This window comes from Pseudopodoces humilis, chromosome 1 (genome assembly GCF_049639895.1).
Source record: "Pseudopodoces humilis isolate 2021_Gansu_Grassland_sample_001 chromosome 1, ASM4963989v1, whole genome shotgun sequence".
NCBI lineage: Eukaryota > Metazoa > Chordata > Aves > Passeriformes > Paridae > Pseudopodoces > Pseudopodoces humilis.
In genome coordinates, this window is record NC_142200.1 from 41,574,430 (window position 1) to 41,592,830 (window position 18,401).

An 18,401-nucleotide genomic window follows, 5' to 3' on the forward strand; every position below is an offset into this window, starting at 1 on the left:
AAGCAGCCCCCAAGCCAGGCCTCTTTAACTAAAAAAAAGATGGGAAAGCAACATGTTATAGGAAATGATGGAATTCTGAAAATCCCATAAGAAGCGGGGGAACACCCTTTGCTTTCCCTGCTGCATCTTCAGCTCTCTTGCTGTGCTGAAAGCAAAGCCGTGTGAAAATACAGGGGAGTAACTGGTGGAACTGCCCCGTTTGGAAAGTGGCTTTTTGCTAGCTGGGGGACTGTTTGTGGTCAGTGTGTTATTTCTAACTAAAATGGCACTTCATAAAAATAACAAATTGTTGGCAACCATTGCTCTTTGAATTCTATTTCTAGTTCTAGTCTCTATTTCTGTTCCTCTCGGTTGCTTTTCTCCTAACAAATCAAACTTCAGGACTGCAGCAGGAAATTTAGATTTAACCTCAAGAGTCAGTGTTTTGTCTCATGTCTGCTCTAATGTGATACAGATGTTGGAACTGCTGTACGTAACTCAAGATTTTATTGAACTAGCGCTCCCTGCCTAATAGAAAACATAGCTAACTGGGGTGCACATTAAACACAGATCACTCTGAAGGCACTAAGCCCGAGAGTTTTAGAAATATATTGACAAAATATTTGGGATATTGCTTCAATTGCACATCCTTCAGCTGTTTGATAGCAAATAGCTGTCTGTTGTGGTAAAGAAGCAGAGCTCTTAATTGTTTTAAAAAGCAAATCCAAAAAGTAAACATGAAAAAAATGCAGTACCTGAAATTATTCACAGGCTGGCTTTTATATTTTTTTCCAATTCTTTGTTTCCTTCTCTTTAGCAGATAACCAGAAAGACTGGAGAGACAGATTATCTATTGCATCCCTTTTTACTTCTCTTTTCCAACAATCCTGATCTCAACTATTCTTTCATGTTTAGTTTTCCTTCTCTTGAGTTACCACTGTGGCCAGGACGCAAAATAAACACTTGTGTGTCCTTGATGAGGACTGAAGGGTAAACACTGACATTTCTCAAGACACTGCTCTGTCACGTTAGCCCCAGTAAAAAGTCATCTGAAATCATCTCTTTACTCATTTTCCTCCCCCGTGTTGCTAATAATGAGATTAAAGTTTTCTGCTTTTCTGTACAGGCAGCAGAGTGCTTCTTAAATGAAATATTTTAGGTCACAACCGGAAAGGCTAACACATCAGAGAGCTTTTCTTGCCCATAATAAAATAGGAATTATGTATTAATTTAGTGCAACACACCCAATTCTCATGCCCTATAATAAAAAAGCCGTGCAGAAATATGCTACCCAGAGCAATCTCCAAGCAGTAAACTGACCAGGGAAAAGCCCTCAATACACAGAAAGTGAGGGGGAAAAGTACAAAGCAAAGAGCTCTACAGGGAATGATGTAAACTTAAAAAAGTGATGTATATTTTCACCTAGTTAGGGCTGACTCATACGGTTGGTTTTTTTTGTTTTGTTTTTTTTTTTGTTTCAATCTCAAACTTCCACTCATTGCTGAAGGTCTTCTTTGGCTCTTGGGTGGACCAGCCTATTTTGGACGTGGGTACAGCTGGGTCTTCAGGCAGCTCAGAGGCTGCTGGCAGCTGTGCTGATAATACCAGCAGTGGTACACAGAGACACAGAGTCAGCAAAGGTGAAACTCTTGTGCTTTGTGGGTTAAAGCTGAGCTCCAGAAACATCACAGCTGTGTTACAAAAGAAGTAAAAAAACCCCACTTATTCAAATGATGGATATGTCATGAAAATTTATTCATTCAAGCTATTGTATTATCAAAACGGATCATTAGTTGACCCTTAATATTTTGAACTATAAACTTATTTCTCCAGTAATGTGAACAGCCTAGCTTGAAGTTCATTATCTTTCTATATTCCACTGGAAGGCTTTTGGTGTTAGACTTGGATTTTTCTAGATAGCAGCAGCTCATGAAAAGTAGGGCTCTTCTGGGTCCAGCAGAGAAGCTTGTATGAAAAATAACTGATCCTATCTATTAGCTACATCAGAATTTTTATAAAAAATTCTGGTCTTGTCACTTATTACACAGGAAATTCTGTATCAGAAACTATTTATAGCAGCTAGGTTTTGATAAAAAAAGAGAACAGTTTTGTTATTGCCTAAGGCCCCAAACTCAGTTCATATCCTGTAATGAGTACAGGAATACTAAATCATTTTTAGAAAGCCCACTGGGTCTGTTGTCATATGAGAAAACTCTGAGGTCATCAGTGTTGAATTACGTATTAATGTTTCTCTCTTCCAGGCTTCAGTTTGTTTCTATCATTTCCACAAACATTATACAACATTCACAGGTAAGTTAATTAACATTAAATGAATTCTATCACCTCCTATCTAATTCTGTATATTTAATGGTTTCCTCATTTACAAATAAATGTAATGCTTGAAGTAGCCTAGCTTCTTTCATCCAGATGCTGTCCTGATCGTGTAGTAAAAGGTTTTTCTGGTGAGTTTTCAGAATCTGACTGGTTTCTTTTTCATGTTTACAGCTCTCTCCTTTTCCTTTCACTTGCTGTTCTCCAGGCAGTCTCACAGTAGTCCTGCACTGATAAAGGCCCTGTAGTAAAAAACACTGCATTTTGTTTGCAATCAAATGTGATGTGTAACTTCTGCCTGTGCTGGGTGGAATTCCATAGCTGACCATCCTGCACTCTGTGAAGTGCTTGATTGTCTTCCTGGTCCTTCTGTAAAAGTCTCCTCTGTATGAAGTCTGCAGATAATTGCTATCAGATGTAAGCTAGGCAGGTGGCAAGCTGTGATTACATCTAAGAACTGGCTTGCTGCACCCAGGAATTTTATACATGGTTAGTTTATACTCCCATGGCCTATTTTTATTAATGCTGCCTGCCTTCCACTAATATTTGCTAGTTCATTTCACTCATCTGTCACTTCAGGTCTCTCAGGTCCTAAGTGTCCTGGAGGAGGGACTGTCACTGTCTGTCTTCAGGAATTAGTGGAAACCAATATTAACATTTAAATTTTGGAGAGACTGTAAGACAATGGACCATATGTCATTTCTCCTACACAGCCCTTTTTGTGTGGTGGTACTCAGTGCAGTCACCAAAAGCATGCACAGCCCCGGGTTTGGGGCAGGAAGTGTGGGAGAGTTGGGAGATGTGGGGCAGGAAAGGCTGAGGACCTGCAGAAAGGCTGGGCTGTGGGGCAGGGGGCTGGGAACCAGCCGTGCGAGGAAATCTGGTTGGGGCATGACTGAGAGGAGGAGGGAAGCACCTTGTGCATGTCAGCCCCTGGCAGGAGCAGCCTTCACCCCAATGAACATTGAGGGTTTGGTTTCCTTCCTCTCCTGTTGGGACTTTTGTTTAGTGTTTTCCTTTTCAAGTCATCACTTGACATAGTTCCTCTCAAGCCTTCCCCTGGGTTTATCGTTCCTCTGAAGAGAAGAGCACAACAATTTTAAACGACCAGTCAGGTTTGCTGGAATGATGCACACTCACGCTCTTTGGTGATGAAGGATTTGAGTTTTCCAATCATCTCCTCTCTTTCTTCATCCTGATGCCTGTTCTCAGTTGTTATTTTAGGAGTAGATTATTCCTTTTTGGCATGAGAAAGATATTTCTTGGATTTTTGTCTAGCTGCTTCCATAAATACATATGTTCAAAGATTTTAAACAGGACATTTCCCAGTACATTTCAAACACAGAAGCACTCTTCTGAACTAGCTGGATGAAGGGATGGTTTAGTGGTAGTGAACTTAGAGTTACCATTTCCCTAGCTGACAGAAAATGCAATCATTTACTGCCTTTAAAAACCAGCTTAAAATACCCAAGAAAACACAATGCATCATTAATTTTCCTGTACTCTAATTAGCCAAAAAGCTTCCCCTTTAGGCTGTACTTGGGCTTAAGCACCTAAATCCTTATGTAGAGGATTGTCAAGCAGCATCACCTCCAGACCTAAACAACAGCAATACCTGCCAGCCATGTGCTTGACTGCTGCTTCTGAAAACATGGGGTGTATTGATTGAAACAATTTTATGTCTCATGTTAGAAGCTTCATCCTCTAAAGCCGTGTATTTTGAATTCACAGCATGTCTGCATACTTGAGAGTACTGCAGCTCACTCTGTGTGAGTTTACTGGTACATTGCCAGACAGTGGTGAGCAAGTGAAGCTGATCAGGAATTATGTGAATAAATCAGTATAATTTAACCCCAGAAATAAATGTTATTTGGGTATAATACAATTTCTTGAAAAATGTCTGGTATCTAGCACATTTGCACTGGTTGCAAGATGAATTCTTGGGGCTGAGTTTGTTCTAGAGTTTGAAGTTACTGTATAGAAATAGAATGGATAAATTTACTTTATCTACAACATTATTGTATTTATTTCCAGAGCACATTTAAAGAAAACACTGAAGAATGATTCTCTCTATGAAGGACTGCTACCTCTTGTGTCACCTCTGTTGCTGTTCATTCTTCTTACAGTCTGGGTGGTTTTATCTCCAAGCAACATATTAGCAAAGCAACCCAGACTCTTTTTATGGATGGTTGGGGTTGCTTTCTCCAATGTTATTGTGAGTATATTTGAGGTGATGGTATTATTTAAAGATAGCTTTCTATTTTTCTGTGAATGAGCAGAAGTGAGCAGGAAATGTAGCTAAAATCAGCAGTCACACAGATCTTCTACCTCTGTCTCATAAAAGCACACCACAAACTCTGTGTCTAGACTCTTACAGTACTGAAATACCTCCTCTGCCACAGTGTAACACTTTTATGAGGGTTCTGGTTTGTTTTCTGAGGGTTTATGAAAACCCTAGGGATGCCTTACTTCCAGAAATGTAACAGATACTCCCCAACATACAGGCAGAACTGGGGACTTGTCAAAGTAAAATAAAGGTCAACACTGGCACAGATTTACTTGCAAGAGTGGAGGGCTTGTAGCTTTCCCTTGCTTGTGTGTCCCTTAATGTGGTACATACATTCCAATACCCTGCAGTTCAGCTGACCCTACATTTTCCCTTCACCATTTAGAAAAAGGCCATACCACTGACAGCGTGTTTTAGGGAAAGATGTGAAGAGCTGTAGAGGCCTCGTGGTGGCTCTCTGCTCACAGATTGCTGTGTGCCACATCATGGTGACCAGTTTCCCCCCTTTGATTCCCAAGAGACAACATAAACCTCTGTGCAGTTCTAGCACGGGCAGCTAGACAGTGGTGCTGAGCCCTGCAGGTAACCCAGGGCTTCCTTCTCTGGGGGAAGCCAGGAGAGCAGCCAAGCAGAAAGGTGTTCTTGCATTTGAGCAAAAATACCCTAGAGGATAGTGACTAGTGTCAACCTAGGAAAATAGCCTCCAACACCATCTAAAATCTTGCTACTAAGCAATGCTACATCCAGTTTAAAAAGTGAAAGGCCTAGAGATGCCTTGCTCTATGAGACAGATCTTCAAAAATGAGAGGTTTTAAAAGAGAAAGCATAGCCCCTTTAGAAATCTGAATTCAGGAATGGAGAAAAAGTTATAATTGTGATGTTTGCTAGATGTATCCTATAAATGTGCATTTCTGAGGGTCACAAATCAAACAGTTCCATCTTAAGGACTTAATCTCACAAAAACGAGTTGCTTTTCAGGTGTGTAAGTTTTACTGTACTCATTATTCATTACCAAATCTACCTCTTTTTCTTAAGAGAATAGGGAAGATTCCAAAATGAGAAATACAATTGCTTCATGCCAGTATGGAAAATGCTTTCAGAGTTTGGCAGATGGCACATTCTGCACATACATCTTAGCCAATCAAGAGTGATTGTGGCAGGATGCTTGCAGAAGAAAAATAATAAGGCAAACCAGAAGTTTCTTTACAGGCTGCAGTTTATCAGACACCGAGTACAACACATATTCTTCAGGCTTTGTTTTTTCTTTTCCCAAAAAATACATTGCAGTGTTGGAGGCTCATGTGAATCAAAAATGTATGAATGTTAGCTAAAAATTTTAACATTTCAAAAGCAAGCATTAAAAATGTATAGGTGTTAGTTGGAATTTGTAACATTCTAAAATGAAAATAAAGCCTGCATTTCCTTTCACTTCTTCTGGTCCCTTAGACACATTTCTTCCAGCAAGGCTTGTCATGGCAATACTTTTCTTCTCTATGATAGCCTGACACATTGGGTTTCCATTACCTGTTCTGCAGACCACAGACTTGCAGACCATAGTTCTCTACCTGCCAGACCTGGAACTTCTCATGCCTTTAGTCTCCCAAATATATAAGTATAATAATGGTTTAAAACAATGTGAAATCCAACCTATGGTCAGGTTCAGTTATGTAGTCAGAAAAATTATAGCTTATAGATTGCTTTAGCAGTTTCTGATACCCTCTAGAATGATTCCCAAAGGACTCATAAAACAAGTGTTATTAAAAAAAATCATATTCAATACTCAGAATGTAAGTGAAAATATTAACATTAGGTACAAAAGCTTACTTCTTCCACTATTCAAAGCTAATTATTTTTTCATGGTTTATTTTTGCATTCTTTAGCTTCCACAGCAAAGGCAGTAAAGCTAGTATTTCTTTCCTATGGTCAGACTCCTACTGCTGCTGTCATAAGATTTCAGGCATTGCACAGGGAATGAGTTTTTCATTCTTCTGCTGTTTTCAGGATACATAAAATCTATTTTTAACCACATTTCAGTTCTGAGTGAAACTTAAATCAATAAAATATTTCAGATGTGCCCAAATTCCTCTTCTTTTTTGTAACGGGCATGAACACATTTCTTAAGAAGCCTAAACCAGACAAAACACTTCAGTGTGCTTAATTGCTTTTAAAATACTGAATTTCAAGTCAATTTGTCTCATTATGTTTCCAGAACTCAGTAATTGCCTTCAGTTAAACCACGCACCATAGATTAATTTTTTCTGCCATTCTGAGTGGGATCCCTTTCTTTGGGCCCCCAGCTACATCTCCAGGGAGCCCACTGCCATGATGGAGCCAAGAAATTGGTGTTTTAGTACATAAAGGAGTGCTAGAAAAGTAAAACCAGGATGTGAAAATGTCATATATTGTCTTCCCTCCCTTCTATACAATGAACCAGAAGATATTTCTGTCAGGCTGCGTGGTTAAAATACCAGCAGACTCTCCCGGTGATTAAGTGGTGGCACATTTGATTTGGGATCAGTTTTATGATCCCCTGTGAAAACATAAGGTGGCAAACAAATTCCCCTTTTGTGAGGACGTGCTTCTGCTTATCAAGTGTATCGCACACAACACGGTCTCCAAAAATGGTGTATTTTAAATTGCAATAATGTCTAGACCCAGTGAGGCAGAGAGGTGTGTACGTGTAGCAGCAGCTCACCAGAAACAAGCCCCATTTTGAACTGTAGCCCTGTTTCCCCCTCACCCAAAGCAACCCACCGAGAAAATGGAAGTACTTTTCCTGAGACCCTTGGGGCTGGCCCAGCACTTCTCACCTGGCCCCTTTTGCTCCGACAGTGCAAGGTGATCGTCTGCCAGATGAGCAGCACCCGGCCGGAGCTGTTCCACTGGTTCCTGTTCCCGCTGGCGCTGGTGGTGTACGCGGCCATCTCCGGGCTGCTGGGCTGCATGGAAGAAGCGGTTCTCGGCGTGTTCACCGCCCTGGTCACGGCTGCCCATGTGCACTACGGGGTCTGCGTGGTGAGCAGAGGGCTCTGGAAACAGTTTCTGGTTGGGGCGTTGTCTGGGAGTCTGGATCTTTATGTTTTGGGGTTGTTTTTTAGTCCTGTGTGTTATTTTATTTAGTCTAAAATTAAGAAAAATAAATCAGTTTATTGCAGGCAATGCCTTTTTGCATGTGCAGCAAGTTCAGTGACTTGAATTATTCCAGTGTAGTCAACTGGTTTTGGCTTTAAACACATCAAAATTATAATATTTATGGAGTGGTTTTATGTAGCAGTCGACCCATGTGGCATGAATGATTCCGCCCCTCTTTTTTTGCCTTTCTTCTTCCTAAGGTCACTTGACTGAAAAAATAGGAAGGTAAAATGCAAAGTGACATAAATAGAAATAATAAAATAAGGTCAACTTTGCTTTGAATCTGCAGGCAAAATAGATGTCCCAATTTTTTCTTGGCCCTCTGCTAGCATCTCTCAAGCTGGTGACATGAATAGTTTTCCAGTTCATTCAATCTCGCCAGCACATTTTTGTGTCTGCTACATCTGTCTTATCACTGTCATCTGAACTACTGCTTAAATTAAGTTTTACTTAGTTGATGTCCACTTTTCTAAATTGTCAAACGATCCTTTAGCAACTGCTGTAATGGTGTTAGCTTTTAGATAAAACACCTTGCATGGCAAAGGTCTCATTTCAGAGGGAGCTTGTCATCATTCTTTTATTTAAGCCACACCACTGGGATGTAAGGATTTTTCTTTGAAAGCAGCCTTTTGTCAGCAGACATTGGTGGCATAGTGGAGTTTACCTGAGCATCCGACATGGGCCTGCTGGTGGAGATCAGAATGGAAATACCTGGTCAAAATTCACAATTCACTGAGGGGCCCAGCTCCATCACAGCTTATGTCACCTGTGAATCTGGTCTGTAGCCATTTCACTTCCCAGCAGTGTGTTGCAAGAGGAATGTAAGGAAAACAGTTCTCTTGTTTGAATACTTACAGGTCCCTGTGTACTCACAGATCCCCAAGTATGTGAGGACTGTGGCTGGGTCCTCCCCCCTCTCACTGGGAGAGGAGAGGCAGTGAATTGTGAAGCGCATACAAAACAGGTTGCTAATCTCTGCAATTTCTCTTTAGGGTAGGCAGCTGAGTGAGCACTTGAACATTTACATCTTTTCCCTGAAGAAACGCATCCAAGAGTGAACACCTGCACTGAGATCAGACTGTAACACTTGACATGGAGATTTGCAGCTCTTCTGATGTGATAAATAGTTGGGATGAGTCTGATTAAAATAACCAAAGAATAGAATAGTACAGATATCTGAACCACTGCAACAACGAGCTACGCAGCCAGATGCTTCATCTCAGAGGAAGATGCCTGTCCAGCAGAGAACTTTACCAAGCTGTTCTGTTGATGCTTATTCTTTTTACCAAGCTGTGTTACTCACCTCTGTTTTGTCTTCCTCCTCCTTACCACTGTGTCCAAAGTCCTGATAAATCCATGCTGGGTTACACAAGATCTTCGGTGATTCATAACCAGCACTGGTTTTGCCCAGCCTAGTCACCAGTAGGACCCCAGCAATGCAAACCCTCCCTGTATGTCCTTCCCACCCAGACATTTGTGCCTGCTTCATTTGCCGTATTTATTTTCTCACAACTCATTTCTTCCACACAACTCCTGAAAGGCTTGTGCGGCTTATTCAGTCTTTTCCTCACCTCATATGAATGTGTGAAGACAAGTGAATGAGCTCAGAAAGCTATGGGTACAGTAAAGTGTTTTTGGAATGTACTGTTTTTTTCCCATTCTCAGCATTGAGTCTCAGCTGACCTGTCAGAAATGCAGGCTTAATACAGCAGCAGCTGGCCCTTCTATTTATTTTCTAGGCAGTAACAAGCACATTGTTTATATTTCAGTAGCAACAAACAATATAGCCTACAAAGGTAAACAGCTGAAAATAAATTTGGCCAGCAGACCTTTGAAGACTCACATATTTCTCTTCAAAACTTGTTTCAGTCCAACATCATCCACCAGTGCAAAATGCTAAACAAGTCATTATTTACCTGTGTGCTTGGAGCAAATTCTTGTGATTTTAGAAACAGAAACAAGATTTTTTTTTTTTTCTAACATTACATGTTTGCATGCAGATGTAAACTCCTCCCTTCATCTATAATACACGTAGGTTTTCTGTGTGCCTTGGAGGAGGGAGTAAGAATTTCAGTTTCATCTCTTTTCATATGTTGCCCTAGCCTGAGGGCCTTTGTGGCCTTGAAGCACTAATTAAACAGTCTGTCCACTTCCCCAAGGTAAGCACAGAGGGATGTGATTGACAGCCTGGCACATTTATTAACTATTTAACCATCTCATTTGCCAGAAGCCATGGGGAAGTGCAGTTTTTGAGCCGCTGAGCTGAGTCTGAAGTTCATCTTTTCCAGTGCTTAGACTGTTTCTGTGGGTTTATTACTAGCCTGATCATTTTTCCCCCCAGGTTAATTTACCCTCACGTCAGTAGCTCCTATTAATATTTTCAGCTGAGCACTGGCAAGTTGTATGAGCAGCTTCAGCTTAAGGTGGTACTGCCTGTTACAGCAGTTGCCCTACCACAACACCAGCAGGGCTGATTTCCCCAGGCAGCCTTTACCACAGGCACCAGGGGACAAGCCAGAACATCAGCTTCCCCTGTCACAAAGCAGAAATACCAGGAAGTTCCTTCAGGTTTGACAGAATCCATGTTCCGCCTACCAAACAAGCACATTGAGGGTCCCACCCCCCAAATGAACATCAGATGAGTCACAGTTCAAGCAGCTCCAGGTGTGATTTAGGCAGAGGGGACAAGTCATGCTGTGTGGTTTGCCAAGAGCTGGGCAGGGAAGGGAGGATGCCCTTTGGAACCCCTGCAGCCCAGCTACAAGCAGCATCTCCCAGCCTTTCTCCCCGATGGTGTGGCAGCAATGCCCTTACCCCGTGTGATGCCCAGGGAGCATGGGGTCTCCAGAGAAGTGCTCCCTAACTGCCCAAGAACTCGCCTGGAGTAAGTCTGAAGGCTCTTTATTCTATGAGGTTTGCCAAAAAAGGCAGTTCTGACTGCATTTGAAAGGGAGTGAGGAGTTTGACATTGCTGCACACACCCAGCAGTCTCAGCGTTGGATGAAGTTAAATATTACATCCAATACCTGATACACTGCCACAAAAGTCTCACCTGCTTTATAAAGGTAGTTTGTATTTCACCTTTCCATCATAAGTATTGAGGAAATTCTGGTGAGAAAAGAATTAGGATACAATAAACAAAAATAACTCCAAATTGAATGTGGTCGTACTGGAGAAACTCTGTAGATAGGCTTCCTTTTTCCATCTGTCTTGCACTTATTTAGGAAACAGCTGGAAATAAGGGTCACAGAAGCAGTGCAATTTGATGCACTGGAATGGAGTGTTTTGAAATATTCATTAAATTAAATTTTAAAACTTGAACTACCACAACCTGCCTGCACTTGAACCTTTCTAAAGGGAAAGCAAGTATCACTTTTAAAGGACATTAATCTCTGGCCAGTTTTTTCACCTTCTACAGGAAAACATTGCAAATAACTTTCTTTTTCCTCTTTAAATCAATTTGTCACTACAATCTGTATAAAGACAAGTATAAAAAGAGATCATGTACTGCACAGTGTATATATTGAATTATTAGCCATCATAGATGGCAACTGGTTCAATGAATAGGAAGAAAAATGCTTTTGTTCATAGGGCTGTATGGTCACAGATTTATTTTGCAAAGTCAGGTATGTAGATGACCTAACAATAAATTTTTTTGGTCACAACATGGCAGAAAGTTGTCAACTATTTGAACTGGAAAATATATCACTTTTTTTTAAGCTTTAGAGCATTTGCACTAACCCAAGGACATGCCTTCCTCCTGGTCTTATGAAAAGCAACTAGACAAGAGCTGCTCTCCCAGCTGTGAACACCTGGGTTGGAAATGGGTTCCTGCTTCATCCTCCCCTCCCTCCCCTGTCAGAGGCCAAGGGATACCTGGAGCAGCAGGGTGCAGGCTGGTGGCTCACAACAGCATCACTTCAACACAGAAGAAAAGGGTCCTGACCCAAGGCTCAGAACTCCTGCACTTGAGCAGCAATTACTGCAGCTAAAAAAGACCAGAGCTGTGAGAACTACAATGAATTTTCACCCTTCCCTCCCCACAAAACCTCATACTTTGATCTAAAGTCTAGATGGCTTTTAGGTACTGCATTGAAGATTCATCCCTGAATACCTGGCCACTGTGAGGAAGCCCACTGGGAGCTTTGGCATCTTTCTGTAGTGCTTTCTTTGCCTCCTGGCTGCTGCCAGTTTTGCTTCAGACTGACACCCAACGGAGTTAGCACTCCAAAATCTGAAAGCAATTACCATAAAGAAAAATGTGCTGTTTACATGCACATACATGCATGCATTTTCTGTTTTGATTTATAAAAGGGAATAGAGTTGCTGAGCTCTTGGTGAAACAGGTGCTATCCACACACACAGGGTAAGTGAACTTCTGGGCTTTTAAAGCAGCTGCCTTTTTCTTCCTGCTCCCATATGCAGCCCCTGATGAACCAAAAATATGTATTTAATCCAGAAAATTATTATTTTAGAATGTTCCGAATAGTCTCTAGAGCTAGACAGATTTTAACATATATTTTTTTATTAAATATGTAAAAAGATAAACGCAAGTCAAGTTATTCACATATTCAGACAAAAATCTACTCTATCATGCGACAGTTTGTGGATAACGTAAAATGACTGATACATCTGAATAAGACTTTTTTGTATCTATTATGCCATTAATTATCTATTTATAATTAACAATACATATGTTTACATTCCTTTCAGTTTACATTTAATATATAACCAAAGCTTTATGGTGTGCTATTTAGTAAAGGTAATTACAAATGCATATTAAAACCATAACAGAAGAATGGGTTACTCACAGGGGGTGGGGGGGGAAGGACAACTCTTTCCCCTTTCAGAACACTGCTCTCCCCTCAGCACAGCCACAATTCTGGTGCCCCCAAAGAATTTCACTGCCCTGGCTCCCTAAATCAGTCACTCCCCCCTTGACACAAGCAGTGAGAGGGCTATGGTACTCAGATCAGAAACAGGATACAAGGAATTTTCAGGAAACGAAGTTCAGCTTTTTAATTTTTTTTTTTTTTTTCATATGTGCTTCAATAGAGAGAAAAGAAGAGAGGCACAACAGCCTGGCTATGAACTGTCTAGGGAGCTCAGCAACCCCAACCATTTGCACCTTCAGAAAAATGTTTTCCCTTGAAGCGCTCTCCATGCACCTGCTCAAGTATTGGCAGAAGGATGAACTCCAGTAGGCAGAGACGTGCTGATGAAATTAAGTTTATGGCCTGATCCCAAACTCCTTGCCCCATTCAGAGATCCCATAAAGGTTAAAGGACATTCTGGAGTCTGGAAAAAAATTAGTAACTGCTCTTCAACAGTATTATGAAGAACTACTGTTTATTACAATGACAATTGTAATAAGTACATATGTTCTAATAAACACAAATACAACAAAAATGACAATTCCCCCATTTGTGGTGATTCTTGGAAATAATTATTTTGGAAAAAACATGATTTTGTAAACCAGACCTTACTTGTAACCAATTGAAACGGGAGAGGAAAGCGCTGGCCTGCAGGTTGCACTACTTTGATTTCATCACTGGATAGGATGTGAGGTCAATACTGGGTGCAGGGCTGGGAAAACTTCAGCCTGCAGGGTCCAGAAACTCTTCTGCTGTGCAGGAGGAGGATCAAGAAACTGGTAATACCTGTTTTGGTGCTCAACAGCATTTCATATATTGTCGGTGGTGCGACACAACAGCAGGGTTCTCACATTTAACTAAGAGCCACTTTGCTGCAGAAGATTGATTAGGAATGGAAAACTGCATGTGCATGTGTGTGTGCCTGGGGTCTGATTCACTGGAAATCTTTCTATGGAAGCATAAGCTGGGGACCTAATGCTTTAGGAACCTAAGAATGCCTAAAATTATTTAGCTGTTCAATAGACTGTGGAGTTTTTCAGTGAATGCCATTTGGGATGGGACTTCCACATACCCGCTAAATCAGCACAACAAACCAGAATTCAGAAAATGAAGCAAGAGACCAAGAATACCAGGCATTAAATAACCAGAGAGACTACAAAGCACAATGGTAGGAGAAGAACAAGGAATGCTTTTTATACTTCAAGATGCCTCTGTTTATAAAATATCATCATTTAGAACAGGGCCATGGGACCACACTGGAAGGGAATACTCCCGCTGCAGACATCTCCAGTGCACACATGGTTCTGCACCACACTGGCCTTGAAGAGGGAAGGTCAGCCAAGCACAGAAACAGCTCTGTGCCCCCAGTCAGATATTTCCCTTCTGATGTGTGCCCTGTCTCCAGGAGGACTCCTCACTGCCTCTCCATGCTTTGGAAGCAGCCTTAAACCTGTGAAGCGTCCACCATCCACTTACAGGGGAGTTTGAGGTGTGGTTCAGAGCCAATGCTGTTGCTGTTTTCCCCTGTACTTTGCACTAGTGACAAAATTTCTGTCTTCTATACTTGCAACGCTGGGGCAGTAGAAGGGGGAAGGAAAGTGGAAGGAAATGGCTGGCCTACTTTCTCCGTTTCTGAGAGGTGGGAAGCGAAGGATGATGGCAGAGACTGTGTCCTGCAGCTACACTTGTGCCAAGGAGATTTCTCTCCTCCCTCAGCACTGAGCTCTGCGGAGGTAGAGCTGCAGCTGGAGGCTGGGACTGGATTCCTCAGAAAAGAAGAAAAGCTGGGAAATGTCTACTGACTAGTTAGGAAACTGGGAGGATTTTCAAAAAGCTTAAGTGGATATCTGTTCCTCCAGAAATCAGCCAAAAAACATACCATGCAGCTTTCTAACAAGCTTGCTAACACAGGGATTTAATCTCCCAGTGAAACAGATGCTCCACCTTCCATTTGTGAAGACAGGAAAGGAATAAATGTGAGCAACACAAGCGTTTTCCTCCACAATAAAGCCTCATCGTTATGGCTTGAGTATGACATACACTGTATCCCTTTATTTCAACTGTTTGGCCAAATTGATGCCCCAAGCCAGATGTACTAGAAAATGTAAAAGCACCACAAAGTGAGAGACACAGCTAGTGGTACAGAACTCCTTGCCACACAAAATGCCAATATAAATATGTTAGAACAAGTTACAAGTGTATCATACTTAAGACGAAAAAGAAAAAAAAAATAAATATATATATTTTTAAAGAGCAGAACAAATCTCAAGCAGCCAAGTGGTGACGTTGCAGTGATGTACAGTAGGTGATGTAGCCCTACCACCTCTTGGGAAGATACACTGAAAGAAGACGTCTGCAAATGCATCTTGGCAAAGTATTGGTACAGAATGCAGTGGTTGGCTGGCACTCACTATGGTACATAAATGTTAATGGCAGACTGGGAGTGAACTGATTTCAAGTTTGAGGCCGCACATGTTCCATTCTCCAGAAGAAAGTTCTCACACAAAACGAAAATTGTCAGAGATGCTGCGTGAGTCAGTACTCATCCTGCTGCTGGGGCTGTTCATGGACTTGCTCTTCACCTTCATGCTCATCTGTGTGGCTCTCCTGCAGGAAGAAAAAAGATCCCAAAACACTCTTCAGCAGAAAGCATTCCTCATGTAATCTTGCCCCATGATGCTCACTGTAGCATAAAACTTAACAAGTTTAATGCAAGGGAGTACAAAATGAGCTATTTCCTGAGGAAAGCAGCATCTCATATTATTATATTAAAATGTTAAAAACTTACTTTACTTCTAATTGAGGCACATGCAGTACTGTTATTTCCCTAGAAATAAATGTCAGCTTTCAACATCACTATCTGTTATCTGTTCTGGTGAGCAAACATTTTGAATAGTTAGACAGTGATATGCCAACCATAGATGCTGTACCATAGGATCCTGATGTCCTCCCATTTTCAGCTTGTCCAAGGTTTTCTGAACCTGTCTGCTGTACTTTTCACACACTCTTCTCTCAAGGTTTAGATCACTAAATGGACAAGACACTTTTACTATCACCTGCTTTAAAAATTCAACACAGCCTCCTTTTTGAGGTCAAGCATATTACTTTCCCAAAATAATACACCCATGTTAACTCCCACAGACTTGCAAACACATTTTCTTGGGCAGGCTGGGGGGGAAAGCCCCATAATCACTGACTTACAGAGCTACTGTAAAAAGCACTAATTACTAAGTAAATACTTCCCATTGTTTTTATGCACAGTATTATCCAAAGCTGTCTCTGTGAATATACATTCCCACTGGAAGATGAATCCCTGACACAAGGAAAGGCTGTATCCTCACTGCAGGTGACACCAGCTCCAAACAACTTTCAAATTACAGGCAACAGGCCTGGTATCCTGAATTGACCTCAATGTTATCTGAGCTCAAAAAGTCTGGCTGACTTTTAGAGCATCCCTTCTGGACTGCCATTAAGCACAGCTGCATTTACAGCTTTCCTCTCAAGTGCTTTCCATCTTTCCACAGCACGGTTCACTGAAGAGATCCCTCTCGTGTACGCTCTGCCCTGAATTAGTACTGCTCTGCCGAAGGCAGCTCCAAAGGAAAACACTTTTCCAAGACACTGAGCTGCCATTCAAATTCCAGCATCCCCAGTGGGCTACCTCTGCAGAACCCACCTGGCCCCCTAACTTTTGTTAGAAGCAAGTGTCTTGAACAACAAACTTTAACAAATTGCTACTGCTAAGTTTCCAAATTTGAGGCAAAAATCAAAAGAAAAGGAAGGCCATCATTTTAGTTTCCCCACAATAGTCCAGGGCAGCTTATGATACAAGCTGGCAATAAAATATTTACCTAAAGGGCAGAAGCAGAATAAGGTTCCTAGCATTTGTTGATACAATGGAAAGAGTCATCCATTTACCATGTATAGAAACAGCCCAATTTGAACTGAAAGCAAGCTTTCTATCACTCAGGTGCCATTTTCAGGTGGAAGTCACATGTCTGTCAGGGCAGCTAAAGTTAAGCACGTTTTGGTCCCTTGGGGAAAATGATGCCCTTATTACATACAGTAGGTACATCACACCAAAACAGGTTTGTGAGCAGTACCTAAAAGCTGCAGCTCCTGTGATGGGCTGCAAGGCTGCAGGATGTGCAGAGAACAAGAGGTTCACAGGGAGGAGCTGACAGCTGGGAGAACGTGACCCTGCCCTGTGGGGTGAGAAAACTGGATCTTCTTTAGCTGCAGTGAGCTATGCTGCCTTAACCCACCTGTCCTGACCCTCCTCCTGTGCTGAGGTGACCTGTTCTGGAATGCACATGTTCCACAGGCCCCGTGTATGATGACTTTGTGAGATACACTATTAGAAAGCCTACTTGTGCAGATTTTTTGGGTCATGTACGTGCTTTCTTGTCATTTGTACACTAGGAAAAACCTCTAAGCAGAGGGAGTGAAATCTACTCCACAGCTCAGAAGAGGAGTAGTGGTCCCTATCTTGCCAGGTTTATCTTTGACGGAAATAGTGAATTTATAACTACCTCAGAGGTTGTTCTGAGACGTGGAACATGTTTTTCAGTATGTACAGCTTGTATAAATACACGAAATGGGAACCATAAGAGTCCAATTACTTTAGGACTGTGGAATCTCATTGAACTCCCCTAATAAGGAAAGTAGTGGAAGATCTATTTAGAGCATTTATTTCTGGCTTGAGCCACATGACCGTGGTCATCTCTGTCTCCCACATTGAGAGATGGTCTCTTTCGACCCTTAGGTCCATCTGCCTCAAACTATTCAAGTGTGCCTGTAGACTGAAGAGTTGGACTATGAAAACCTGGTGTTGGGGAGGGTGGGGGCCTTTTCCAAAAGTAGCAGCAGATACAGAAGCTGCTAGAGCAGAGTCACCAAACCTGCTGCATTTCAAGCAATTGCTCTGGGAAATTGAGCAGAGCAACTGAGATGTCCAACATGAGAAATTCTCCCAACTTCTACATGAACTGAATCAGCCTGTGTAGGAAAGCGAAAGCTTTCCTACATTTCTGCTTTATGCCAAGAACTAAACAGCTCTGGGCTTCATAACCAGACAGAGAGCCTCTTCTCGTCCATCACTCTGAAGCTCTTCTAGTGTAGTACCACAAGACCAAGTGCTTTACACACTGACAGCTTGAAAAATAGGGGCCACATCTCTCCACCACTCAAATGTAGCCTTTTGAGCACTGTTCTCTGGCAACTTTGATGTTTTTGATGAAGAAGTAGGATTATAAATGATCAATTCATAATTAAAAATTACAAAGTCAATGGAGTGACCAGCCAAATGTTAAATGACAGTAAATTATGTCCCTCTTGCTTAAGCAGAGACATAATGATCAGGTTTAAGCAGAATTTTAACAGGGAAAACAAAACGAAGGCCCTAAATAGAAGGAACCAACTGGATTGATATTTATGCTGCTCAAACTCACAAAAAAATAATTTTAAAAAAATTTTAAAAATTTGTTCAATTTTAAAACATTAGTTCTTATTGAATTAAGCAAAGCAGAAGCTTAGAAGGTGACATGACTGAAACTACACTATAAACTGAAATTCTGAGAAAAATAACTACCCCACTCCACACCCCAAGACATGAACCTGACCAAAATCTCTTCAATGCAATACTACAATAATCAAACACCTGGATAATGATTCTTTGAAGGACTAAACTCTATACTTGCATTTCTAATCATTCTACACACAATTCATCTAACAGCCTCATGGCCGGACTAGGAAAGCCAAACTGCTGTTACCAAGGGATTAGCCTGCAAAATACTGTG

At 41.4% G+C, this 18,401-nt stretch overlaps 2 protein-coding genes across 5 annotated transcripts in view; one reads left to right on the forward strand and one right to left on the reverse strand.

The window, feature by feature from the left end:
* LOC102108852 (ethanolaminephosphotransferase 1-like) overlaps nt 1–13,144 on the forward strand; it is a 56,672-nt gene extending 43,528 nt beyond the window's left edge. Inside the window, exons 7-10 of the mRNA XM_005517177.3 lie at nt 2,241–2,289; nt 4,345–4,525; nt 7,430–7,612; nt 8,722–13,144. Coding sequence (XP_005517234.2) covers nt 2,241–2,289; nt 4,345–4,525; nt 7,430–7,612; nt 8,722–8,787 — 479 coding nt within the window. The 3' untranslated portion in view covers nt 8,788–13,144. The remainder of the gene's footprint in view (nt 1–2,240; nt 2,290–4,344; nt 4,526–7,429; nt 7,613–8,721) is intronic.
* MAPRE2 (microtubule associated protein RP/EB family member 2) overlaps nt 13,060–18,401 on the reverse strand; it is a 99,208-nt gene continuing 93,866 nt past the window's right edge. For all 4 annotated transcript variants that reach the window (XM_014255902.2, XM_014255893.2, XM_005517178.2 and 1 more), the window contains one exon: nt 13,060–15,210. In XM_014255902.2, the coding sequence (XP_014111377.1) occupies nt 15,139–15,210 (72 nt within the window). In that variant the 3' untranslated portion in view covers nt 13,060–15,138. The remainder of the gene's footprint in view (nt 15,211–18,401) is intronic.